General features: G+C 45.0%; 1 protein-coding gene across 4 annotated transcripts in view; it reads right to left on the bottom strand.

Moving 5' to 3' along the window:
• Positions 1-27,609, bottom strand: part of LOC311103067 (fermitin family homolog 2) — a 66,890-nt gene that overhangs the window by 7,374 nt on the left and 31,907 nt on the right. For 2 of the 4 annotated variants that reach the window (XM_084144590.1, XM_084144592.1), the window contains exons 3-12: positions 26,698-26,931; positions 17,020-17,151; positions 10,202-10,427; positions 9,917-10,019; positions 9,499-9,606; positions 4,579-4,713; positions 3,208-3,257; positions 883-1,007; positions 594-700; positions 99-323 (exon numbers count right to left, since the gene is read on the bottom strand). In XM_084144590.1, coding sequence (XP_084000716.1) covers positions 99-323; positions 594-700; positions 883-1,007; positions 3,208-3,257; positions 4,579-4,713; positions 9,499-9,606; positions 9,917-10,019; positions 10,202-10,427; positions 17,020-17,151; positions 26,698-26,931 — 1,445 coding nt within the window. The remainder of the gene's footprint in view (positions 1-98; positions 324-593; positions 701-882; positions 1,008-3,207; positions 3,258-4,578; positions 4,714-9,498; positions 9,607-9,916; positions 10,020-10,201; positions 10,428-17,019; positions 17,152-26,697; positions 26,932-27,609) is intronic. The other 2 variants (XM_084144591.1, XM_084144593.1) reach the window with 1 other exon arrangement.

Raw genomic sequence — 27,609 nt, 5'->3', positions numbered from 1 at the left:
TCAGTCTGCATGTGTATTTGAATCCAGGGAGTGATGGTCCAAACATCTATTGTCTACACTGATGGGGTCTCCTCTCCACACAGCCGCTGGCTAGTTACCTGCTTGTTCTTGTACTTCTTCAGGTAGCGCGGCGACACCAGGCACTCAGAGTTGATGTCGTTGGTGACGGCTGGCTCGGCGATGAACTGGGGGTCAGGGTTCATGTGCTGCATCTTGAGGAAGGACAGAATGTTCTGGACCTCCAGGTTATAGGAGCTGTCTGCCATTGTCTTCCCCTTAGAGGCCAGGCGGCACGCTGCCATCCAGTGGGCATACGGCTTCTCCTGCATGGGGAAGGAGGTGGTGGTGGTTATGCTGAGGCCAATGATATGCAAGGCTTTTCATTAGGTCCTAGAGTACTTTCCGTTGTATGTGGTAACTGCAATATTCTGCTCATTTTCACCTACACTCCAACTATTGACACAAATCTGATCATTCTTAATATGTTTCTAAGCCGCTTTTAAATGTAAAACCATGAGTAAATGTATTGCATTCTTGACATTGTGACAGATGGTCCTCCATGCAGCTAGAGGAAGCCAGAGAGCCACACTCACAGCGTCACACCGCAGCCAGATCTCATTCATGCCATCAGCCACCGGGATTAGCAACTTGATGTTGAATTTCTGACTGGAGATGTTCACATCTGGTGTCACCTCGCAACCTACAAAGACAAGGAAAAGTTCACAGAGGAAGGGGACGCGAGGGGGTCAAAACCATCCATCACACACCACTGGGGATCACACACACTTAGGTCATAAAGGAACCGTTGCCTTCTTCAGTGTGTGTGTGTGTGTGTGTGTGTGTGTGTGTGTGTGTGTGTGTGTGTGTGTGTGGTCCTGGTACCTCTTAGATTCATTTGGAGGGAGGGCGTCCCATGAGCCTCCTCTTTGCTCTTGTAGCAGGAAATTGTGATGTCCTTGAACGTGCACCAGTACTGCTTGTAGCCTTTCAGTGTCAGTTTTTTTGGCCTGGAAAATACATAGAAGAGAGAAGAAGAGAGGGAGAGGTAGAGAGAGAGAGAGAAGAAGAGACAAGGGTGGTTGTCAGTTCCTGCTTGAATCACAAAACACATAGCTTAGCAACACTAACCCACCCCCAGACACCAAGAGGAGAGAACCATCAAGCCTCAAGTGGAAAAAAGTACCCCCCTTTTTTCTATGAGAGAGAGCGAGAGGGCGCTTTCTCAGCCTCCTTCAGTGGTCCATAACTGAGTCAGCAGCATGAATAGGAGGAGCCAACTCTGGGCATGAGATTTAATGGAAGACTATTACTGTGGAAATGCCATGTGTCTACAGCTTATATTTTTACAACATTATTAAAGCTGTGAGAGCTAGCTGCTTGTCAGCATTGGCCTGTGGCCAAAAGGCTATTATGACTAGGGCCCAGAGTTTTTACTGACCAGCTGACCTGACCAAGAACAACTCTGGGCGCCTATGTATAAGCTATTACTCTGTGCCCTAGTTGGAGTCTATGACTAGGGCCAGGAGTTTTTTTTTTACTCGTCCTCTTAACCCCTGACATATTTCTGTGTTTTCTATCCTTAGTACCACAGTAACCAGGTTTCCATCCAACCTTTTTATGCCAGTAAAGTATATGTCAAAAAAAAAAAAAAAAAGTAATGACAGGCCTGATGGAATAAGAAAACTATTCTGTAAACTTTCCAAATGTCGGAGAAAAAAAAATATGCTAGACAAGGTGGGATCTTTTTGTGTCTGTAAAATAAATTATGCAAGAAATGTCGCTGGAAACCCTTTTATGCGCAAATATTAATATAACAACCATCATATCAAAGTAAACTTGGAGTCACGCAATGACATGTGTGGTCCTCCAACTACGACTATTAGACTGAAATAAGTTATGATAAACTTCACAGGGTGGTGAAAGTGCAAGGTGATGAGCTTGATGCTCCTTTCCAATAAATATTGAGGGTCTTATTCTGGTGACATGATGGTCAAAGCTTGGCTGCCGTTTGTCCATAATAATCTCATCATGTAGGCTATACGTGCACTCTAGCCAACAGCGTGCAGATAGCCTACAGTATCTGCACGCTGTTGGCTAGAGCGCACATGCCAAGACCAGAGTGGGCACACTCGCTATATAACACACAATTATTTTTTGGTACATGGGAATTGAACCGCAAAAGGTATTTTTATGTGCACTATGTCATCAAGCACAGCCTTTTATCCGCAACGGGTCAATTTGATGGAAACACATCTCTGGTGGGAAAATGTTTTCATGCAGATTTTAGAATATTCGCATGAAAATCTGTCGCCAGTTGGATGGAAACCTAGCTAGTTATCAGTGTTTTTGTTACATTTGTAAATAGTGTTGCTGGTCCAAAATGTAATAGAATTCCAAAATTATGTAGCTAGTACGCACTCAAAAAGGAGATTCAAGGTTTCTTTTAGTATTTATTTCATTCAGTGGTAGGTAGATAGACAACAAACCTTAGGTCGAAACATCCATCTACCTACCCTTGAATGAAATAAATACTAAAAGAAACCTTGAATCTCCTTTTTGAGTGCGTACTAGCTACATCATTTGGAATTCTATTACATTTTGGTTGACACACCTGTTCTGAGCGCAGTGGTCACACAAACTTTGTTACATCTTCAGCCTCACCAATCAGCTGGCCCTGTGAACAATCCTGTCCACAAACACAATCCACACAGCCTAGCTTGATACTGAACAGACAACAGCCCTCCAATATGGGTCCAAACCTTGTTTCCTGCTCCTCCAGTATTATATTTAACATCCCAGGGACAATGCATTCTTTAAAGGCGCATGGCCTGTCATTAGAAGACATCAAGGAAAGACAAATTGGAATTAACAGAGGCAGTCTGGAGAGTTAGGAGGAACTCGCTAGTTGGCCCTTAGCCACTGATCTAAGGTCAGCTTTGAATTCCCCCCTAATGGTGTAGATTTGCAAAATTCCGGGAACTTTCAATAAATTCCCTGGTTTTCAAGAACTCCTGGTTGGAGGATTCCGGATTTCCTGCTTATTCCCTCAGATTCTGTGAATCCTCCAACCGGGATTTGGGAAAATCAGGACATTTTATTGTAAGTTCATGGAATTTTGCAACCCTAGTTAAGATTTCAGGATGATACGCTGATCCTAGATCTGTGATTAAAGACACCTTCTACAGCAGGAGCAGTAATTGAACTTACTTGAAGACTTTGACGTAGTCGGCCAGTTCAGGAATGGACGTGATATCACCCTGAGAGGAAGAGAAGAGAAGAACAAATGTTTATTGATAAAAGGAGAAGGGCAGGATTCTGCACAACTCTAACAATGACCTCAAGTTTGACTCTCAGCGTTGCATATAAAATAAACAGTTGTGTAATCAAGCTTCAACTTCCTCAGATAAGCTGTATAAACTTCAGTCTGTTGGGGAGGGGTACATTTAACAATGGCCACATCATGTGATACCAACTATAGTATTTAGCCTTCTGAACAAACCTCTTGCCTTGCAGTAAAGTAATGTTCAGTGAACTATTTTTTTATTAATTTTTTATTTCACCTTTATTTAACCAGGTAAGCCAGTTGAGAACAAGTTCTCATTTACAACTGCGACCTGGCCAAGATAAAGCATAGTAGTGCGATAAAAACAACAACACAGAGTTACATATGGGGTAAAAAAACATAAAGTCAAAAAAATACAACAGAAAATATATATACAGTGTGTGCAAATGTAGCAAGTTATGGAGGTAAGGCAATAAATAGGCTATAGTGCAAAATAATTACAATTAGTATTAACACTGGAATGCTAGATGTGCAAGAGATTATGTGCAAATAGAGATACTGGGGTGCAAAAGAGCAAAATAAATAACAATATAGGGATGAGGTAGTTGGGTGGGCTAATTTCAGATGGGCTGTGCACAGGTGCAATGATCGGTAAGGTGCTCTGACAACTGATGCTTAAAGTTAGTGAGGGAGATAAGAGTCTCCAGCTTCAGAGATTTTTGCAATTCGTTCCAGTCATTGGCAGCAGAGAACTGGAAGGAATGGCGGCCAAAGGAGGTGTTGGCTTTGGGAATGACCAGTGAGATATACCTGCTGGAGCGCAGACTACGGGTGGGTGCTGCTATGGTGACCAATGAGCTAAGATAAGGCGGGGATTTGCCTAGCAGTGATTTATAGATGGCCTGGAGCCAGTGGGTTTGGAATCCACACACTAAAGTAGTACCAGGGTGTTGTAGGACTTTCCTCCCTCCAGGGTGATCTCCAGGTCTGACAGGGTTAGGGTTGGGGTTAGTATAGGACAGTAAGGTGTTGTACCAGGGTGATCTCCAGGTCTGACAGGGTTAGGGTTGGGGTTAGTATAGGACAGTAAGGTGTTGTACCAGGGTGATCTCCAGGTCTGACAGGGTTAGGGTTGGGGTTAGTATAGGACAGTAAGGTGTTGTACCAGGGTGATCTCCAGGTCTGACAGGGTTAGGGTTGGGGTTAGTATAGGACAGTAAGGTGTAGTACCAGGGTGATCTCCAGGTCTGACAGGGTTAGGGTTGGGGTTAGTATAGGACAGTAAGGTGTTGTACCAGGGTGTTGGAGGTCTTGCCTCCCTCCAGGGTGATCTCCAGGTCTGACAGGGCAGCATCCACCTCGTCCACCTCCTTCTCACTGTTGTTCATGTGGTTTCCTGACGACATGATGGACAGCTTGTTGATGTGGTACTGGGGGACAGAGAGAGAAGGGTTTAGCTTACAGTCCTTTACCCTATATGCCATGAAGGTGACATATGTCGTTTCAACACCACATGATCAATGGAGTCTCCTGTTTGATATTGAAAGAAAAATGACTTCATTTCACTTTTCTGTTTTGCTCCACTGGGTTTCGTTTCTATGTAGGTTGGTAGTGATTGCCCAGTCCCTTTCATAGCATATGAGTTGGTAAAGTGGTAATAACATGATCATTGTCCAATAAATACTTTGGGTTTCATTGAAGCACACACCATGAAGCACTAACTGTTGGTTAACAATGTTGAATTCTTTGAAGTGAGTACCAGAAAATACCCATATTATCACACAATTTTTCAGTAAATACCAGGTCTACGCCATAAAAATATGACTGTAAAACAAAGCATGTGTACAGTGTGTAGCAACCATGTCGAGACAGAGTGGCTTTGAGGGGGAAGGGTATGATTTAGTAGAGAAAGTGGGTGGGAGGGTCTAGATGCTGCAATCTCAGCACTGACTGTAAATGTGTCTTTACTAGAAGCACATGTGAGTAGTGTAGACTTGGGACATTGCGTGCAACATTTCTACATTGATTCACAATGGAAATACCATCTAGTCTGTTCAGAATTGTGTTTGTAATATTGGGAAGAGTCCCTGACCTTGCCTGGCCATTCATTCATTATCATGTGGACCAACAGAGAGTCAGTCTCAGCATGGTCTGGTCTACCCCACAGTGGCACTAAGCCTAGGACTCACCAACACTCAATACAACTTGTTGACAAACGGTATTTATACTGTCAAGCCACCCCACCTCCCACTAGTCCCCTTCGACATATGAATGAACAGCTGCCGAGAGAGAGAGAGAGAGAGAGAGAGAGAGAGAGAGAGAGAGAGAGAGAGAGAGAGAGAGAGAGAGAGAGAGAGAGAGAGAGAGAGAGAGAGAGAGAGAGAGAGAGAGAGAGAGAGAGAGAGAGAGAGAGAGAGAGAGAGAGAGAGAGAGAGAGAGGTGGTGTGGGGGTGAGAAAGAGGTAGAGGGGGCGGGAAAGGAAGAGAGGCATATTTCAGGACGCTGTGGCGGAAGCGGCCATAGCCAGCTAGGGTTTCAGAATGTAGGACAAAAGCTTCCCCCTCTATGTTACCATGGCCTTTTCTCAATTAGATTTGCTCACCTCCTGCGTCCTCTCTCGCCTCCTTTTGAAAAAGGCCAAAGTTAATCGAGGAGAGTCGGCGAGGAGAGTGAACGTGTTTGGAAATGTGCTTGAAATGAGACGCTCCTTCTCCACTCGCGCATCATTAGGCTAATTATGTTTACAGTGGTGAATCCCAAAAAATTTGTAGAGTGATCCCAAAACAAATAAGTTAGTTGTGCAATACATTTTATAGATACAATAATAAGTAGCATATTGTTTTTAAATGTGTGCATATTTTTCCCCCCCTAACAAAACAAATGCTGATTTAAAGGGGGTGTGGTACATTTCAAAACTCTTCCGCCAGTAGGATACACATAAGTATCCTCAATGAAAGGTGGCTATCGAGGAGGGGAGGACACTCTTTTGTTTGCCTACTATCAAATTGACACAATACTCGACCACTTATTGGTTTCCAGGTCACCGAGGAGAGAGGACAGAATTTTGCCCAAACGAGAATCTCCCCATGTCTCTACCTCCGACGCCCACTGACACTGCCTTTACCATGGGGGATGGGGGAATGTGTGTATGTGTTTCTGGTGCACACATGTGTTTCTGGTGCACACGTGTTTCTGGGACATGTTCTACTGGTGTGTGCGTTGTGTGTATAGGGTTGGAGTTGGGGGCTGTTTACTGAGCTAGACATGGCGGGCTAATCGCTATACTTAGACACGCCGACATATCCAGGTGATAGCCTGCTAACGCCAGCCAGCTCCCTGGACACAGAGACCACTCAACTCTTACTGCAATAAACCCACCCCTTCTCTTCCTGCCTGACTTCATCAGTGAAACCTTAGCCATGACTCCAACAGCTACCTTTAACTTAGCAAGAGAGAGTGATAGATAGCTGTGCTAACAGACAGGTAGCGACAGGCTAGCTGTTAATCCAAACAAACTGCAGATCAGCATCTCCTCGGGGGGGACGAAAGACTAAAACCTCAACCAATGGTGTATTAATAAACGGCTCGGCCTCTGTTGGAAAACGTAACATGGTAGTTAACAGCTTATAGAGGAATGTGTAGGAGGCTACAGGTCAGGTTGGAGTGGGTGGTCCATCCGGTGGTGGTGGGGTGAGTCCAGTAGCCGTTAGTGCTGAGCAATTAAATCAACATTTCTGTCATTTTTTGTTTTTTAAACAACTAATTCACAGATATTGGTTCAATTATTTGAATTCCATTTCCTTCAGTTTTTTTCTGTGAGCTCAATGCGCAGTTTCTCTCAAGATAAATCAGATCAAGCCCGAACTGTGTAATGTTGTTGGGAGTTGTAGTTTCCAACAGGCCAATATTCTACATAGTTTAGCGCAGAAACGTAGTTAACTACAATGACCATAATCCATTGTGCACCTACTTGTCCAGTCTGTGCGTTTTAGTTTTTTTCTGTGAGCTCAATGCGCAGTTTCTCTCAAGATAAATCAGATCAAGCCCGAACTGTGTAATGTTGTTGGGAGTTGTAGTTTCCAACAGGCCAATATTCTACATAGTTTAGCGCAGAAACTTAGTTAACTACAATGACCATAATCCATTGTGCACCTACTTGTCCAGTCTGTGCGTTTTAGTTTTTTTCTGTGAGCTCAATGCGCAGTTTCTCTCAAGATAAATCAGATCAAGCCCGAACTGTGTAATGTTGTTGGGAGTTGTAGTTTCCAACAGGCCAATATTCTACATAGTTTAGCGCAGAAACTTAGTTAACTACAATGACCATAATCCATTGTGCACCTACTTGTCCAGTCTGTGCGTTTTTTTTTAACGCCTGCTAAGTTAGGTTAGTGTGGGGCAGACACGAAGAGGTTGAGAAGAGACAGAAAAATGCGCGATTGAGAAGTATAGAGAGCAGTTGCTTCGCAAGGTATCTCTACCTGAAAATACATGATCTAAGTGATTGATAGTTGGTGTTCAGCAGTCATAAAAGTATGCCTTATTTACTTTGAATAACTACTAAAATAGTGATTTTGTCAGACAGCATAGTCAGCAGCTCTATAGAGATGAGATTACTTGGAATGAAATACAACAAATATAATATACACAACTGAAATATTTATTTTGTATTTATTGTACTTTTTTTATCCCTTTTTCTCCCCAATTTCGTGATATCCAATTGGTAGTTACAGTCTTGTCCCATCGCTGCAACTCCCCTACGGACTCGGGAGAGGCGAAGGTCGAGAGCCATGCGTCCTCCGAAACACGACCCTGCCAAGCCGCACTGCTTCTTGATACACTGCTCGCTTATCACGGAAGCCAACCGCACCAAAGTGTCCGGAGGAAACACCGTCCAGCTGGCGACCGAAGTCAGCTTGCAGGCGCCCGGCCACCACAAGGAGTCGCTAGAGCGCGATGGGACAAGGAAATCCTGGCCGGCCAAACCCTCCCCTAACCCGGACGACGCTGGGCCAACTGTGCGCCGACTCATGGGTCTCCCAGTCAAGGCTGGCTGTGACACAGCCTGGGATCAAACCCAGGTCTGTAGTGACGCCTCAAGCACTGCGATGCAGTGCCTTAGACTGCTGTGCCACTTGGGAGGCCCCACAACTGAAATATTTTATTAAAATAATGTGAATAAATGGTTAATAAGTGATAAGCAGTAATGGGCAGTCACTACCATCATGGGACTTGTATTAATTGTTTTATTCTGTGTTACAGCATTCAACCCACAATGCATTTAATTAAAAAAAACTAAAATAAATAATCAAAACCCCAAAAAACGTGTTTATTGTTTAATAATCGAACCAAAACCGAACAGACCTCAACAAGCACTAATCGCTCAGCACTAGTAGATGTGGTTACTCTATAATTACCCATTGGGGTGAGGACACACTGGCGCCCCCAGGTCCTGTCACTCAGGCTTTACGAGGTTTGGAAATAGCCAGGCCGCCCCCGGGCTAAGGCTAAGGTGTCACAGACAGGATCATTTGGTTTCATTGCAGCCCGGGGCGGCCCTGCATATAGTTAAAGGACAATTGTGCCACTTTTCAACCTCATATTCATTATCGGCAGCACCAAACCAGTGTCTACATATGTGAACATGGCGTGTTTCTTTGATCAGTGGTTAAAACGATAAGAAAGGTCCTAAAAAATGATTCTCTGTGACATCACAGGGAAGGATTAAAACTAAGAAAAACAGTGATTTTCAAAACCTGCAACGAGTTTCTAGCCAGAGGGAGGATATTTTATTGCTCATCACGTCACTGTGAATCTCATAGTGTTTTAAAATCACTGTTTTTCTAATGTTTTTACAAAAGGTAGAAATGCGCAGTTTTCACATATGTAGACACTGGTATTGTGACGGAGATAATGAAAATGGAGGTCGAAAAGTACTGGATTTGCCCTTTAATAGGGGAACCATGTTTCTGAGTACTGCAGCAGACCAGACCAGACACCCACCCCATCCAAGTCTGACCCCTGGTCAACACGCCCATTCAATTCATTAGCTGTTCCGCAGTGTTCTGTTCAACAGGCAGTGAGCCCATAGAGAAGATAACTACTTGAGGGCTTAGTAATCAGTCTTCAACCAGGCCAATTAACATGACACCTACACACACACACGCGTGGAACTGCACATTATAGTACACATCCATCCACACACACACACGTCTCACCTGCAGGGCGGCGAACATCATCATCTCCTCCTCAGTGCACTCTATTTCCTCCAGCAGGATGGCCCACTTGGCCTGCTCATATAGCTGGTTCACCCTGATGGCATCGTACTGCAAGGGGGAGAACACATAGCGTTAGCCCTGGCACTAAGCCTGCCTCTTCACAAGTACATAGCATAGACCCACACACAGCACTCAGAGACAGTCCAGCTGAGAAAACAGGACAGCCCAGAGGGGTACTTCCTCTACACGCCCCCCAAAATCTGCTAGCTGCAGATGTAGGCTGGTGGGGAGTGTGTGTGTGCATGTTTTGCATGTGGTGTGGTGTGTAAGCTGTTACACAATTCAGAGAAACGCAATAAAAGTTTCAAGAGAAACCCTAAAGTCTCATCTGATGGAAAAACGGCTCCACATACTGTACCTTGGGGTTGAGGTCGAAGAAGCTGTGGTACTTAAACCGCAGGAGGAGCACCTCATTCTCCTTGACATCCTGCTCCATCAGAGACCTGGATGAGTCCAGCCACCTTCACACACACACAGGATAAATAAAACACATCATCATTGACAGAACAGTGACTGTCACACTTCTGAGAGAAGGTTCCACAATCAAAATGACCTCAGAGTTGTAACAGAGTTGTGAAACAGGGGCCAGTTGCAGTACAGTAGACAAGACTGGTGCTAGATGGTTATTATTAGGGCGACTCACCCCTGGTTGATCTTGGCCTTGTCCAGGAGGGACTGGGGCTTGTAGAGTTTGGCCAGGATATCGGGCGAGGAGATTGGCTGGCTGACAGCAAGGATGCTGGGATTGCCCTCGGACAGGGGGCTGTCTCCGAACCAGGCGGTGGTGGGGGACAGGGGGCTGCCGTCTCTGGAGTCATAGGTGGGGGTCATGGTCTTACTGTACAGACCTGGACTGGAGTAGATGCTCCCTGCAAACCAGACAACACATGTTTAGTACCCTGGGGTAGACTAAGGAATGTTGGGCTCAATTCCATTTCAGTTTGAGAGATTAATTGAAATTCCAATTCAAGTTTTTTTTTTTATATCATTACATTGGAATTTCAATTAACTTCCTGAATTGAAATGATCCCAATTGTGTGAGTGACATCCACCAAGACAAAGAAAGACACACATCACAAGTACCATACCAGCAAAACACTGAATATGATAAAAACACGGTCACAATACAGTCCCCTGCAAAATAATGCACTACACTCACACATTCAGTACCAAGCACAAGTGCCTCCAAAAATAAAGTGAACATTGTTCCACAACACACACTTGCAGCCTGCGGTTGGTAGCACCACCGATCTGACAGGTGGTCTTGATGCCCTGCCGACGCTGTTGGGGAATTATGATGCGCTTTAGCATGCACATGGTGCACACGATCATGGTCACATGGTCCACAACCTGGAAGGTGCACAGAGCAAACTATACAGCACAACCAGCAACATATAGGGAGGGAGGGGGGGATAGGGAGGGGCAGTGGAGGGGGAGGGGCTTACACGAAAGTGAGACAGCAAGGTTCTAAAAGCTAGCATCTCTCTGCTTTGTTTGTGTTCCATTTAGGAGAAAAAGGTGGATGTGTGTTTGGAGGGAGAGATTGATCTTCCTTGGGTGGAGGAGAAGTATGCGTGTATAGAGAGAGGTTTGTGTGTATGATTTTTTTGAGTTGTATTCGGATTTAAGCCATTGACAATTGAACTAAGACATAAATAACCAATGTGAAACCATGACATTTCCTGCTGGCTGGCCTGTCCAGTATGTTTGGCCGTAGAAACAGCCCACACACTGACCAGGCCCCATTGGCCTGAAAAAGCAGGCAGGCAGGCCAAACCACTAACCTCAATCTCAACAAGAAATGGCCTGTGTGTGTGTGTGTGTGTGTGTGTGTGTATATATATATATATATACACACAGTGGGGAAAAAAAGTATTTAGTCAGCCACCAATTGTGCATGTTCTCCCACTTAAAAAGATGAGAGAGGCCTGTAATTTTCATCATAGGTACACGTCAACTATGACAGACAAATTGAGGAAAAAAAATCCAGAAAATCACATTGTAGGATTTTTTATGAATTTATTTGCAAATTATGGTGGAAAATAAGTATTTGGTCACCTACAAACAAGCAAGATTTCTGGCTCTCACAGACCTGTAACTTCTTCTTTAAGAGGCTCCTCTGTCCTCCACTCGTTACCTGTATTAATGGCACCTGTTTGAACTTGTTATCAGTATAAAAGACACCTGTCCACAACCTCAAACAGTCACACTCCAAACTCCACTATGGCCAAGACCAAAGAGCTGTCAAAAGACACCAGAAACAAAATTGTAGACCTGCACCAGGCTGGGAAGACTGAATCTGCAATAGGTAAGCAGCTTGGTTTGAAGAAATCAACTGTGGGAGCAATTATTAGGAAATGGAAGACATACAAGACCACTGATAATCTCCCTCGATCTGGGGCTCCATGCAAGATCTCACCCCGTGGGGTCAAAATGATCACAAGAATGGTGAGCAAAAATCCCAGAACCACACGGGGGGACCTAGTGAATGACCTGCAGAGAGCTGGGACCAAAGTAACAAAGCCTACCATCAGTAACACACTACGCCGCCAGGGACTCAAATCCTGCAGTGCCAGACGTGTCCCCCTGCTTAAGCCAGTACATGTCCAGGCCCGTCTGAAGTTTGCTAGAGTGCATTTGGATGATCCAGAAGAGGATTGGGAGAATGTAATATGGTCAGATGAAACCAAAATAGAACTTTTTGGTAAAAACTCAACTCGTCGTGTTTGGAGGACAAAGAATGCTGAGTTGCATCCAAAGAACACCATACCTACTGTGAAGCATGGGGGTGGAAACATCATGCTTTGGGGCTGTTTTTCTGCAAAGGGACCAGGAAGACTGATCCGTGTAAAGGAAAGAATGAATGGGGCCATGTATCGTGAGATTTTGAGTGAAAACCTCCTTCCATCAGCAAGGGCATTGAAGATGAAACGTGGCTGGGTCTTTCAGCATGACAATGATCCCAAACACACCGCCCGGGCAACGAAGGAGTGGCTTCGTAAGAAGCATTTCAAGGTCCTGGAGTGGCCTAGCCAGTCTCCAGATCTCAACCCCATAGAACATCTTTGGAGGGAGTTGAAAGTCTGTGTTGCCCAGCGACAGCCCCAAAACATCACTGCTCTAGAGGAGATCTGCATGGAGGAATGGGCCAAAATACCAGCAACAGTGTGTGAAAACCTTGTGAAGACTTACAGAAAACGTTTGACCTGTGTCATTGCCAACAAAGGGTATATAACAAAGTATTGAGAAACTTTTGTTATTGACCAAATACTTATTTTCCACCATAATTTGCAAATAAATTCATTAAAAATCCTACAATGTGATTTTCTGGATTTTTTTCCCTCATTTTGTCTGTCATAGTTGACGTGTACCTATGATGAAAATTACAGGCCTCTCTCATCTTTTTAAGTGGGAGAACTTGCACAATTGGTGGCTGACTAAATACTTTTTTCCCCCCACTGTATGTGTGTGTCTAATACAGTCGAAGTCATGAGAAGAGCGAGGGTTTCTAGAAGGCTCTATAAAGGTTGACTCATAAATGCAGGGAGGGAGGCAATGCAGGTCAGCTAGAGTGCTGCTCTCCCATATGGTCACAGGAGGAATCCCAAACATCTAGGGAAAGCTGATAACAGTATATACCCCCTCATCTAGAGAAAACAGTCAGGCCAATGTGTTTACTCCCAGCCGTTGACTTTCAGTAGGATAGTGAAAATGGTCTGAAGGGCACCGACTATGTTAACACCTCCTAATCCTTCATCCCCTTTCACTGGGGACTGCTAGGGTCTGGAGGGGTAGACCACCCAGCGCTTTGTCGCCTAGATGTAAACTAGGAGGTGTCGTCACCATATAAAAGTGTCTCTGTTTCTACACATGGCTTCTGTATGGATATGGGTTGGGGGTGGTCCATTTGAAATTGGGTGAATGTATTGTTGTGGACATACCATCCTTCTTCTAACCACTTATTTATTTTAAATTGGCTCTTCCTGGTACCTGCTGAGCAAAACGTGAACAGATTTCTAGCAAAACAAACACAAAGTGAGCAAAGCTGTTTTTAGTGAGCTTGGTTCTGTTGGAGTGAGGCAAAGCCTATCATGTAACCAGAGTCAGCTGATTTCCTCAGTCAGGTGACAAGGGCAGCAGCTGGCTTCCTATGGATACAGCCTTGTCAGGTGACCAGACCATCACTCCAGCTGAGGGGTGAGGAGGGTAAGGGAAACAGGAGGAGGGGAGAAAGCAGACAGAAGACCAGGAGAAACCTTACCTTTGACCGGCCCGATGTAAATTATCTCAGAGGCTAGAGGGAAAAGACAGAAAACGAGAAAAGGAGGAAGGGAAGGAAAGCAGAGGAAAAGGAACAAAAACAAGAGGACAGATTAAAGAGATATTAAAACCAGAGATATTAAAAAGACAAGATGAAAAAGGAAGAAAAAGGAGGGAGTAGACATGGATGAGAATGACAACCAGGGGAGGGCACTGCCAGTATGCCAATCTAACCAACCCCAGATTAGAGGAGGTCCTTTTGCCCTCCTAGCAGAGGAGAAAGGAACATGGCATGACAAACCATGGACAGTTCCCATCCATCTCTAATTGAAAAGCCAGGCAGGGCAGGGCGTTGGTTAAATTGACCCAGCACTACATAACACACCTACTGAAATTAAAGTCCTGTTCATATCAACTTTACATGATGAGAATATCGTAGAGATTATTATCTGAGAGGAACTGCAGAGTAGCAGACCCCATGGCAAAGAAGGAGCAAGCATGGTCTTAGTCCTAGTTCTGAGTCATAGGAAACTGTTAGTAATATGGATAGTAACAACATTCATGTTTCTATTAATGGAATGTGAGTTGGAGGTCTGGGATTTTCCAGTGACACCGTAGACATGTGGGTGGAGATGGGTTGTGGTCTTAGACTCAGAATTGACTAATTCTAAACACTAACTGGATCAACCCCATACATCCACTTGGTCTAGGGTGAACTTCTGAACTCAAATCTTGCCAACTCATCTTCACCTCAGTATTGCCCCCTCACCCAGTTTCCTCTGTGGTCCAGTGAGTGTGTTAGGAAGGAGATAAGGAGTTATCAGGTCAAGGTCAAAGAGGCCACAGAGGGCCTCATTCAGTATGAGTGGAATGGGCAGGACTGTTGGGAGAGGCTGGGGCTGAGCTCCATACAGATTGCATCAAGTGTAAGGAAGAGGCTGTGTGTGCATCCGTGTGGGTGTGTGTTTGTGCGTCGTAGATTGCATCGTGGCCTGGACCTTGTGATTCCCATCAGGCGGCCACAGCCCCTCCCAGAGGGGAGGCAACACAACAGTCAGGAATAACTCCCAGCAGCTTGGCAATGAAACACTGCACATTAAACATTTATTCTCTCCTACCATCTGAGCTGGGGGAGAAGGTGTGTGTGCGCGCGCACACACACGTTTTCCTTCAAGTCTTTTTGTTCCTAAAGCGCCTTTGACTATTTGTACAGAGGTAAGGCTTGGCCTAATTCATTTTAGAAACCCCTGGCCAACAATTAACACAGCTCAATAGGATATCAGTGTGGAGATAATTGGGGCAATACCAGTCATATATAAGGGTGTAATAATAATCAGAAAAAGTCTGAGACTATTTCCCAGGGTCACCCATGGAGTCAAATGGCAATGGGAACCAACAAGCATATAATTGACATAACATTGGAGAGGGAGCCAAGTGTCAGAGGTTGTAGGCTTACTGTCCCTTCACTTTTCTTCTCACATGCTCCCCTTTTTCCCCTCTCCTGCCTCTCCCTCTCTCTCCTTCTGTCCCCTTTTCTCACATTCTCACCCCCCACCCCCCCTTGAGCCTACAGGCTGACTACAGTGGGGAGAACAAGTATTTGATACACTGCCGATTTTGCAGGTTTTCCTACTTACAAAGCATGTAGAGGTCTGTAATTTTTATCATAGGTACACTTCAACTGTGAGAGACAGAATCTAAAACAAAAATCCAGAAAATCACATTGTATGATTTTTAAGTAATAATTTGCATTTTATTGCATGACATAAGTATTTGATACATCAGAAAAGCAGAACTTAATATTTGGTACAGAAACCTTTGTTTGCAATTACAGAGATCATACGTTTCCTGTAGGTCTTGACCAGGTTTGCACACACTGCAGCAGGGATTTTGGCCCACTCCTCCATACAGACCTTCTCCAGATCCTTCAGGTTTCGGGGCTGTCGCTGGGCAATACAGACTTTCAGCTCCCTCCAAAGATTTTCTATTGGGTTCAGGTCTGGAGACTGGCTAGGCCACTCCAGGACCTTGAGATGCTTCTTACGGAGCCACTCCTTAGTTGCCCTGGCTGTGTGTTTCGGGTCGTTGTCATGCTGGAAGACCCAGCCACAACCCATCTTCAATGCTCTTACTGAGGGAAGGAGGTTGTTGGCCAAGATCTCGCGATACATGGCCCCATCCATCCTCCCCTCAATACGGTGCAGTCGTATTACTGCAAATGAAAAAGCATCCTCAGTCGTATTACTGCAAATGAATTACTTAAAAATCATACAATGTGATTTTCTGGATTTTTGTTTTAGATTCCGTCTCTCACAGTTGAAGTGTACCTATGATAAAAATTACAGACCTCTACATGCTTTGTAAGTAGGAAAACCTGCAAAATCGGCAGTGTATCAAATACTTGTTCTCCCCACTGTATGCATGTGTTGGATGGTAGGCCAAGTAGCTATAGGGGCAGGGTTGGGACAATGAGGCCCATTCACACTGCCTTAGCATTAGCAACGCTGGCTAACACTGCATAGATACCACAGCACGGCCCCATGTTCCTCCTCCTTCCTCATATCACTGTAGCTAATTCACTGACAGGGCTAGTAGGGGGGAGGAGGAGGGGCCGGGTGTAGCTATTGCTCTGCAGCCTGGTTTGGGTTTAAAATGGCAGGGTGACCAACTATGTGAGGAATCCCAACCATTCGCTCCCTCCCTGTCAAGGAGTAAGGAGCCCAGAGTCTGCAAATCATACCGTTAACTCCTCAAACTCACACATTCTTATTTAGGCAGATAATACCAAAACTCTCATATTTTGTTGCCTCTACTATTTTTAAACAGATGCTCCTGCTATTCAACCTGTTATTGGACTGTGAAGACGTGATTCCATCGTGGACATTCCAGGAGTGGAAGTGTAACCAGAATTCTCCAACACTTTCTCTAAATAGAATGTCATGGTGATGTAATGAAAGGATTTTCCTCCAATCAAGATAAGATCCCTGGTACAGTAGCATCCCTTATATTATGACTGCGTCTTTCATCAGAGCAGCATGTGAGAGCCACAGAGCCAGGTCTGTGTTTAAGACATAGCTTAGCTCAGCTGGACAGCATATGCTAACTGGGTTAGCATCCATAGGCCCAGCCAGTAGGACATTATGGAGTAGAAGGCTGTTCAGGGTAGGCTTTGGGTGTTTGAGGTAAATTAGTGAAACTTACTACCTGATCCAGGGGTGAGCAGTGGCCCCTCCAGCTCCAGAGCCTCCTCCTCAGCCTCCTCCAGCTTTTTCTTCTTCTTCTTGGGGTCACGGGGCTTACGCAGTAGAGACGCCTCCTCTGGATGACGGATGTCTAGAGAGAGAGACACAGAGAGAGACAGAGAGAGACCGACAGAGAGAGAAAAACACAGAGAGACAGTCATAAGAAGTTGTCACAAAATCCCCAAAACACTGTGTACCGGTGAATCAAGTTTGACACCAACAGGCTCCTGAACAGCTTCTTATCCCCATGCCATAAGACTGTTAAATAACTAACTAAATAGCTAACAAAATGACAACACGGACTACCTGAGTTGACCCCTGTATTTTAATTATTATGTCTCTATGCACACTCACAGGGCCCTACACACTTACGCACACTGACATCTACACACATACAAACACTCACTCCATTTGCGCTCACACACATAATATGCAGATACATTTATACTGACTCTATACACACGCACTGACATACAATCTTAATATATACGCTGCTGCTACTCTGTTTATCATATATCCTGATGCCTAGTCACCTTACCCCGACACATACAGTGCATTTGGAAAGTATTCAGACCCCTTAACTTTTTCCACATTGTTACGTTACAGCCTTATTCTAAAATGGATTAAATAAAAACATTTCTTAATCAATCTACACACAATACCCCATAATGAAAAAACAGAAATACCTTATTAACATAGTATTCAGACTCTTTGCTATGAGACTTGAAATTGAGCTCAGGTTCATCCTGTTTCCATTGATCATCCTTGAGATGTTTGTATAACTTGATTGGACATGTGCATGTCAGAGCAAAAACCAAGCCATGAGGTCGAAGGACTTGTCAGTAGAGCTCAGAGACAGGATTGTGTCGAGGCAAAGATCTGGGGAAGGTACCAAAAACTTTCTGCAGCATTGAAGGTCCCCAAGAACACAGTGGCCTCAATCATTCTTAAATGGAAGAAGTTTGGAACCACCAAGACTCTTCTTAGAGCTTTCCGCCGGGCCGAACTGAGCAATCGGGGGAGAAGGGCCTTGGTCAGGGAGGTGACCAAGAACCCGATGGTCACTCTGACAGAGCTCCAGTGTTCCTCTGTGAAGATGGGAGAGCCTTCCAGAAGGACAACCATCTCTGCAGCACTCTACCAAGCAGGCCTTTACGGTACAGTGGCCAGACGGAAGCCATTCCTCAGTAAATGGCACATGACAGCCCGCTTGGAGTTTGCCAAAAGGCATCTAAAGGACTCTCAGACCATGAGAAACAAGATTCTCTGGTCTGAGGAATCCAAGATTGAACTCTTTGGCCTGAATGCCAAGCGTAACATCTGGAGGAAACCTGGCACCATCCCTACGGTGAAGCATGGTGGTGGCAGCATCATGCTGTGGGGATGTTTTTCAGCGGCAGGGACTGGGAGACTAGTCAGGATCGAGGGAAAGATGAACAGAGCAAAGTACAGAGATATCCTTGATGAAAACCTGCACCAGAGCACTCAGGACCTCAGACTGTGGCGTTGGTTCACCTTCCAACAGGACAATGACCCTAAGCACACAGCCAAGACAACATAGGAGTGGCTTCGGGACAAGTCTCTGAATGTCCTTGAGTGGCCTAACCAGAGGCCAGACTTGAACCCGATCGAACATCTCTGGAGAGACCTCCAGCTATTTTCAGAAACTCCCCAAATACAGGTTTTCCTAGCTTGTAGCGTCATACCCAAGAATACTTGAGGCTGTAATCGCTGACAAAGGTGCTTCAACAAAGTACTGAGTAAAGGGTCTGAATACTTTTCTAAATATGATATCAGTTTTTTATTATTTATAAATTTGCAAAGATTTCTAAAAACCTGTTTTTGCTTTGTCATTATAGGGTATTGTGTGTAGATTGATGAGGAAAAAAAAACATTTTAGAATAAGGCTGTAACGTTACAAAATGTGGAAAAAGTCAAGGGGTCTGAATACTTTCCGAATGCAGTGTCTACCTCTATCACTCCAGTATCCCTGCACATTGTAAATATGATACTGGAACTGACCCTGTATATAGTATGCGTGCTTACTTTGTGTTCTTATTTCTATTTTGTTTTAGTATTACATTGTTATTGATTACTGCATTGTTGGGGTTAGAGCTTGCAAGAAAGGCATTTGACTGTACTTGTGCATGTGACATTAAAACATATCCTTGCAACAACGCTAATCTAATCCAGAGACCCTGTGGAGAGCGAACAGTGAGAGAGAGAAATAAATGAAAGATGGGGGATAGCCAGAAATGTAGTGAGATAAAGAGGGGGATAGAGACAGAGAAGTGGGAGAGCCCAAGAATCAAGGGGGTTGTCAGAGTTCAGCTTAAATCACAAAAACAAAACATAGCCTAGTAACAAGGCTAACCCAATGCAGACCCCAAGAGATGTGAGATGTGTCATTGTCCTGGTTCACAGATAGCAGTTAGGAGTCTTTCAACTACAGGCCTCACATAAACCACACAGCTGACTTAAAGAATTTGAATAGGGGGTAGGAAAACCCAGCCCAAAGACAATGTGAGAAAGAAGGAGAGAGAGTGAGATGGAGAGAGGGGGGAAGAATCATAAACAGCCGTGCACAAGGGGTGAAAAAATGCTAATCCCATTTCTCAGGACTCCAACACACCCCTAACCTTCTCCAAACGAGAGGAGGGGTGTGTGGTCGACTCAGTGCACACGTACACAGGGCTGGCACAATTAACTACTAATTGTGTACCCAACGATTATGGATGAAGACCATCATGAAAATAAAATAATTGTTAACAAATTAATAATAATACTTTTTTGTTTTGATAGCTGTTCGTTCCACAAAAAGCTGACTAAAGACGGGACAGCCGGGGATTCGTGCGGTTGAATCAGTTTCCGCGGTAACATGGACTCTTTACAAGGTTACTCCTTGCTGAAAGGTTAGTGCTATCCGGTATCCTTAGGACATCTCTAAACCCTAACCCTTACCAATAACCGTCATCCAAAATTCCATGACTGTCACAGCCCTACACGTACACACTAAATATGTTGCAGGGTGAATTGCAAAAGCTCCTCTGATACCACACAATGTCAGTGTTTAGCAGCAGTCAATACATAATGAGCTGGTTGTAATAACAAGCACTGTATGTCATTACACCCTACTCTAGCTTAGCACTTCTTCACAACATACTGAATGAGAGACTAGCTGAGAGGCAACAGATGGCATAAACAACTACATATCAGATCTTGTCTATCTGTACATGCATGTGTATATCAAAGATTAGCTGAGATGCAACAGATGAAGTAAACAGTCACATTGCAGTTCACAGTTTGAGGGGGTGTGTGTGTGTGAGAGAGAGTGTGTGTAGGACTGTATCTGTGAGTGTGTGTGTATGTGCAGATGGAATTAAACTATGCTGGGAGCTCTGTTTAAAGTCTCCTCTGACAGACACAGATACTGCAGACCTGATATAATGACTAAAACACCCGTCTGCATCCCTCTCTCCCGCTCTCCTCCCCTCTCCACCTTCTCTGTGTTGGCTGAGGAGGCCAGGGAACCATCACTCAACATTCATCTCCAGTGTTCAGGACATTTTTGGGATGGCTCTGAGGAGCTGGCTGAATCTGCCAGAATGCGTCTGGGAAAGATAGATGTGCACTGTCTAGATTCTAAAAGCACAGCTGTGGTAAATGGCTGTGCTGTCTTTTTTCTATGCTTCTACTCTCATTTAAGCGATGGGTGGTTGTGACTTTGGAATTTAAATGTCATATTTTGTCCTATATTCGCCAGTTTTAAATCTATACAAATCCCTTATGCCCTACAACTCTCACTCCCTATTTTCCATTGCTGGGGAGGAACATGTGTGTGTAGGATAGAGGGAGGGAGAGGGAGGGAGGGAGAGTTTGTTTAGTTTGTGTTACTACAGCAAAAAGCATTCCAAGGGTTTTAAGAACTACCAGATGGTAGCTCGCTCTCCCCCACTCTCTCTATCCCTTCCTCTCCCCCTCTTTCTCGCTCTCTCTCTCTCTCTCCATCTCTCCTTCTTCCTCTCTCTTGCGTTGCAGCACAAGCCCTGTGCCCTTATACAGCCATTTGAGTGCAGGCGTGCTGCCTAGCCTGTGCTGAGCACAGAGGAGTGAGTCAACGAGTGTGTCAACGGGAGTTCCACCAAAGCTTCAAGTTCTGTTGTTACCCACATAGCCATTTCCAATACCAAACAGTTATGATTGCTACCTTTTCGACCCCAGCACCTGCAAGAGATGAGCTGAACAAAGAATGGACAGAGACCTTTTTTGAATCAGTCACATGAAAGGAGAAGAGGAATGCAGGCCCCTGATGCAGCCTGCCAATACTGAGGAGGAGGAGAGGAGAGAGGGAGAGGCAGAAAGAGGACAGGGTGCAGGACGGAGTGATAATGCCATTCAAACCAGAGCTCTGCAGGTGGTGCTGCAGTTGACGTAAGACACTGATCTAATGTCAGTTTGGTATTCTATCCACTAATATGACTTGGGGTAGTTGAGCTGATCCTAGATCTGTGGCTAAGGGCAACTTCTACCCAGAGCCAAGCAGAATGGGGTACCAGAGCATGGCTGCAAAGCTCGACAAGTGGTTCGAAAACATGACACCCACAAAATAAGAAACATCTTAAATCAAATCCTTTTGACAATATCCAGGCACAAAGCCAGGTGGAGGAGGACTGACTGAGTGCCAGCTCAGCAGTAGAGTAGTAAGAAGACATGATTCATTGCTATGGGAGTGAGACCCACCACACCACCATACAAAACCCTTTACATTTTAGCAGACACTCTTATCCAGAGTGACGTAGGCCCTTTCTGCATTATGACTAGGGACAGGAGTTTTCGTGGACGGACAAACTAACAATACAATGTTAATAGATTATTATTCAAGATAGTTTTATTTCTACCCCACAATTAACATGCTGCAGTCAAACCACATTTATATTTGATCAACAGGCCTTGACATTTTGGACAGTGAACCAGACCACATTGTGATGGTCCACAAATCAAATGGACCGCAGTTAACTGTTGATAGAACACTGTTCAACCACACCATGGAGGACAGAGCCTGGGAACTGACCTTACACCTCTCCCTCTTCTATCCCTTCATTTATCTTTCTACATCTCCATCCATCTCTCTCAGTTCCTCCCTCCCTCTCTCTATCCACATTTCGTCCTCTATGCAGCTTCCCCATAGGCCACTTCAGGGTAGGGCTGACCTACAACACAGTGACAGGACAGTGACAGACTCTCAGCAGCAGTCTCTATAGAACCAGGCCAGCTAGCGCTGAGCAGAGTGGAGTGGCTAAGTGAAGCAGGCCAGCCCGTGCTGAGCAGAGTGGAGCGGCTAAGTGAATTAGGCCAGCCAGCACTGAGCAGATAGGAGCAGCTAAGTGAACTAGGCCAGCCAGTGCTGAGCAGAGTGGAGTGGCTAAGTGAACCAGGCCAGCCAGTGCTGAGCAGAGTGGAGTGGCTAAGTGAACCAGGCCAGCCAGTGCTGAGCAGAGTGGAGCAGCTAAGTGAACCAGGCCAGCCAGTGCTGAGCAGAGTGGAGCAGCTAAGTGAACCAGGCCAGCCAGCGCTGAGCAGAGTGGAGCAGCTAAGTGAAGCAGGCCAGCCAGCGCTGAGCAGAGAGGAGCGGCTAAGTGAAGCAGGCCAGCCAGCGCTGAGCAGAGAGGAGCAGCTAAGTGAACTAGGCCAGCCAGTGCTGAGCAGAGAGGAGCAGCTAGGTGAAGCAGGCCAGCCAGTGCTGAGCAGAGAGGAGCAGCTAAGTGAACTAGGCCAGCCAGTGCTGAGCAGAGTGGAGCAGCTAGGTGAAGCAGGCCAGCCAGTGCTGAGCAGAGAGGAGCAGCTAAGTGAAGCAGGCCAGCCAGTGCTGAGCAGAAAGGAGCAGCTAAGTGAAGCAGCATGACTGACATAAGCACTAACTGCTCCTCCAGACAGTCCCATTGGTCAGAGCAGACTGCTCCTCTAGACCTTCCCATTGGTCAGAATCTGGTAGAAAGTAAGGCCTTCCTCTGTAACACCTCAGGCTGCCAGGTCAGGTCAGCTCCCACAGTCAGTCATGCACAAGTCAGACGTGATGGCCAACATTTCCTGGCGGTCTCCCTTGGTGGAATGGAAGAGGCTTCAGTCTGCTGTGCGAGTGCTTGAGGGCCCTATAACCGTCACACCCTCGGTGTGCAACACCTCCGCTGTTTCATCATAAGGGAAAGAAATACCTTATTGAAGAGGACAGACTGCAACCATACTTTTAAAGCCAGGACCAGGGAGTGTCTTTACTCTTATATCAAGAGGTCACTAGCTATAATAATAGTGCATCAATCCCAGTCATTAGATTACAGCTAACAACCAACCAGCCCATACTGGGCTTCCCTCTGCAGACAGACAGGGTGGCAGAGATGTGCCCCAACATTTTTTTGTGCTGACTGGGATCTCGCAGTCTCTCCTGTGAGGCAGACGAGCCGCACAACCGTGTAATGGTTGACACCTAGTCCGTCGCCCACTATAGATCCGTTTTACACACCTGACCCAGGTCTGTCCTCTTGGGCTGTATGGGGTAGTAGTACTACGGTCACACAATACCAGCTTTAAAAGAATCAGGAAAAAAAACATTTACTAGATTGGCTCCAAGTATGAAGGATAAACATGGTATTTCATCATCAAAGCTATGAAAACGAAGGAAACGTCGCTCCTTCACTGACTGAGACAAGCCAAATAAACAACATTGTGCAGGAACACAGAGCTGCCAGTGACTCATTGATAGAACTAAGACAGTTCAAAGCTGGAGCAGAGTGAAGGGGAATTCAGTCGTTTTACTACGGTGTTCTGATGAGTCCCACTGCCTGCACCATCTACATGGACTGTGTCTGTGGGCTTGGCTGACTGGCCTCTAGCCAGCTGCTGTGGACATGGGAGAAACACAACATTGCAGTAATAATTGGATTGATCCTCCACTCCAAATATGTGTGTGATTCACATGGCTAGAGAGACTCCAGCTCTGTTACGCATCTGGTAAAAGGGAGAAAGAGAGAGGAAGGGGAGAAGAGAGAAATAATGTGTTTTAATGTTAGCAATGTGTGTTCAGATAGTGTATTTTGTTTGTGAAGGGAAAAAGAGAAAGAGGGAAAGAAAGAGTAGGAAGAGAGAAGAAGAGAGACAGAACTCCCCTGTAGTGGAGGAGTGAACTTGGAGCTTGGTCTGCACCAGGAAACAGCTACTGCGTGACCAAAGAAAAAAAATCCCCTGCCTCCAAATCAATCATTATGAGGAAAGCGAGAGAAAGGGAGAGATAGAGAGGGAAACAGACGAGAGTGGGAGTCAATCTGAATGGTCACTTTCTTGCACAGCTGCAAAGAGAATCCATCTCTCTCCCTCCCTCCCTCTCTACCCGCTCCTTCTCCCTGTCTAACTGCAGTGTCGGCCAGTTGGAAAGGCCTCCAGTCTTCCCTTCCTGGCCCTGCGTATTCCTCATTTCATTCCCCATGCTGTGCAGCTCTCTGTCAGTCACACACACTCACAGGAAATTGTTAAATTGAAAGTCGCCCAGATAATGAAAAATAAAATAGTTCCAGAAGAGGTCACCCTAAGTCAACTGTCCGCATGTATGAAATATGATTGAAAACTTCCCAGAGAGAGAGAGACGCGCTGCGTGTACCTTCCCAGCCACTGTAAAAGTCATCGTATGACACCCGCCAAGTCAGCCAAGAGTAATTTGTCCCGAATTTCTCCAAAACTAAAATAGATTTATTGCGGCAGAGGTAGACGCATTCCTAATGAGGACTGGGCAGCAGAGGTGAGAGGGGCCTGCTACTAGCCCTGTTCATTTAGTTATTCACCAATCTCTGAATAACACAGTCATCCAGCTTATTTATACTCCATCAAAATGTTATTTGTCCTTTCTCATTTCAAAGAAAAGGAATTCATAGAAGTTCATAGTGGGCCTCTTTTTACCTTTATAAATAAAAGCTCCCGTTTAAAAAACAAGGTTCCAGTGCTACTTAGAACAGCCAACCATAACAGTACAGCAGCCATAACTCCTGAGCTGTGCCTTCTGAACATGGGCCAGAGAGTGCCTGATGGAGGTTTCATATAGAAAGCCTGCTGCTGTCTTCATTGGAGACAGAGGGCTCTGGTTGGAGCCAACATGGAGGAGTGACAGAGATCTGTGTTACAAGGTCAGGAGGGCATTAGGCTCTGGTGTTTGACCTCTAACACTAGCTGACAGGGCCTTAGGTCAGAGATATGGATAGAGGAAGGCTGTCTGCTGACCTCACAGTGCTCGTCAGGGGGCAGGGTCTTGAGGGCTAAATCTAGACAGTAATGTGTGTGTGTGTGTGTGTGTGTGTGTGTGTGTAATATATATATATATATATATATATATATATATATATATATATATATATATATATATATATATATATATATATATATATATATATATATATATATATATATATATATATATATATATGGGAGAGAATATCCATCTCTCTGAATGTTTGAGTCATTCAGGTGCGTTAGATTGATCAACTCTGTTGACTAAACAGGATTCAGACAGTTATTCACAGCACTAGTCCAAGGACAGGTCTAGCAGAGTCAAGGTACCTGAACAGTCCCCTGTCAGGAGAGGAGGTGAAGCGAGCGCTGATTGCTGATAGCTCAGGCTCTGTTTGATAAACACAACAAAAGGCTAAAGGAAAAAACAGAGGAGGAGCAGCAGACATGCCTGGCTCAATGGGAGGTGAAAACACATCCAGTAGTTTACCTAAAAATATAAACAGTATTATGGCAAGGTTAGAAAGAGTACATACTGTACAGCAGGGATCATCAACTAGATTCAGCCACAGACGATTTTTTCTTGAGCGGATGGTCGGAACATAATTAAGCAATAAGGCCCGGGGGGGTGTGGTATATGGCCAATATACCACGGCTAAGGGCTGTTCTTATGCACAACGCAATGCGGAGTGCCTGGATACAGCCCTTAGCCGTGTTATATTGGACATATACCACAAACCCCCGAGGTGCCTTATTGCTATTATAAACTGGTTACCAACTTAATTAATTGTCATACCCATGGTATACGGTCTGATATACCACGGCTGTCAGCCAATCAGCATTCAGGGCTCAAACCACCCAGCTTATAATTACAAATAATTTGTAGACTGCAAATTGCCTGCAATAAGCCCAAACAGATACAGTGAGGGAAAAAAGTATTTGATCCCCTGCTGATTTTCTACGTTTGCCCACTGACAAAGACATGGTCAGTCTATAATTTTAATGGTAGGTTTATTTGAACAGTGAGAGACAGAATAACAACCAAAAAATAAGGAAAACGCATGTCATGTTTGACTAAAACAATCATTTCAAACCTTGCATACATTTGTATACGATCATGTGTCTCTCTATTATGCGTGGGAATACTTGGGAACAGATTTCTTAAATTAAAATCACTTGGAGCTCATTTCCTGGTATTTTTACAGTCTTTTATGTCCAACAATGAAAATATATTTTTATTTGGCTTAGAAAACTGAGGGGGCCAAATAAAACCACCCGCAGGCCAAAATCAGTTGGGGAGCCCTGCTGTACAGAACCTTTGGTAGGATAGGTGCATTATTGAGAGTTGACAAAACGTCTGGTGACTTACTGAAAGTCTTGCAGATGTCAGAGACCGCCTTGAAGACGCGGTCAGAGAAGTTGACCTTGACCTTCATGTGCTTCATGTTGGGCAGCTGAAGGCGCAGCAGCTTGTGCTGGGGGGTGAAGAGGAGCCGGGCGTCTGCCTGGATACCATACTTGTCCAGGGTCCAGTGGGTCTTCAGCAGCCATGTCTTCTTCTTCTCCCACCACAGGGCGTGGTCCGACCAGTCCTTCTTCACATCTGATGGAGGAGAGGAGAGGGTATTAGTTTGTCAGTCATTGACCAGCACAACATTTATTCATTTGTTGCAGTGACTAGAATAAAATCCTGAGTCAAAACACTTCAAGGCAGCTGATAAACAAACTGGATGACAGTTTTGTGGTCTGTTTCATAACTATCAAAAGAGTTGAGGAAGAGTTGAATAACACAAAACTGTACTGTGTATGGAATTCACTCACTATAGGACTGTTTTACGTCCTGCCTATGGCCAAACTACTAGATTCATTCTAAACGTATGACACTAATGCCAACAGGTTCCATTATGATAAAACTAATCGAGACAATGCAAATGAAAGGAGAGCCTTGTATACGTGTCACTCTGACAGGGTGATGTGACATCACCAAATGTGTCCCTCCCGGGCAGAGGGTCATGTTTAGGACCAGGGGGGTGAGGTTGAGAGAGGGCTCCTGAGGTATTTAGAGACAGAGGGGGTGGGGAACTCAAAGTGAGTAGGAGGGGAAGTATTTGAGGAGAAGAGTAAGAGTGTGAAAGAGGACTGCTGTTTGCGTGAGGGCATTTCCATCGAAAAGGACCAATGAGCACCATCATGTGAAGTTTATAGGAGCATATCAAATTGGGTGTCAAAATGAAAGCTAAGAGTCTATATTTTGGGGAAATGAAGGCATAGATAAAAAAAT

The sequence above is a fragment of the Coregonus lavaretus genome (assembly GCF_964263955.1).
Source record: "Coregonus lavaretus genome assembly, chromosome: 27".
Taxonomy (NCBI): Eukaryota; Metazoa; Chordata; class Actinopteri; order Salmoniformes; family Salmonidae; genus Coregonus; species Coregonus lavaretus.
Note: the sequence above shows the minus strand (reverse complement) of the source record. Positions and strands in the feature narration are given on the sequence as shown.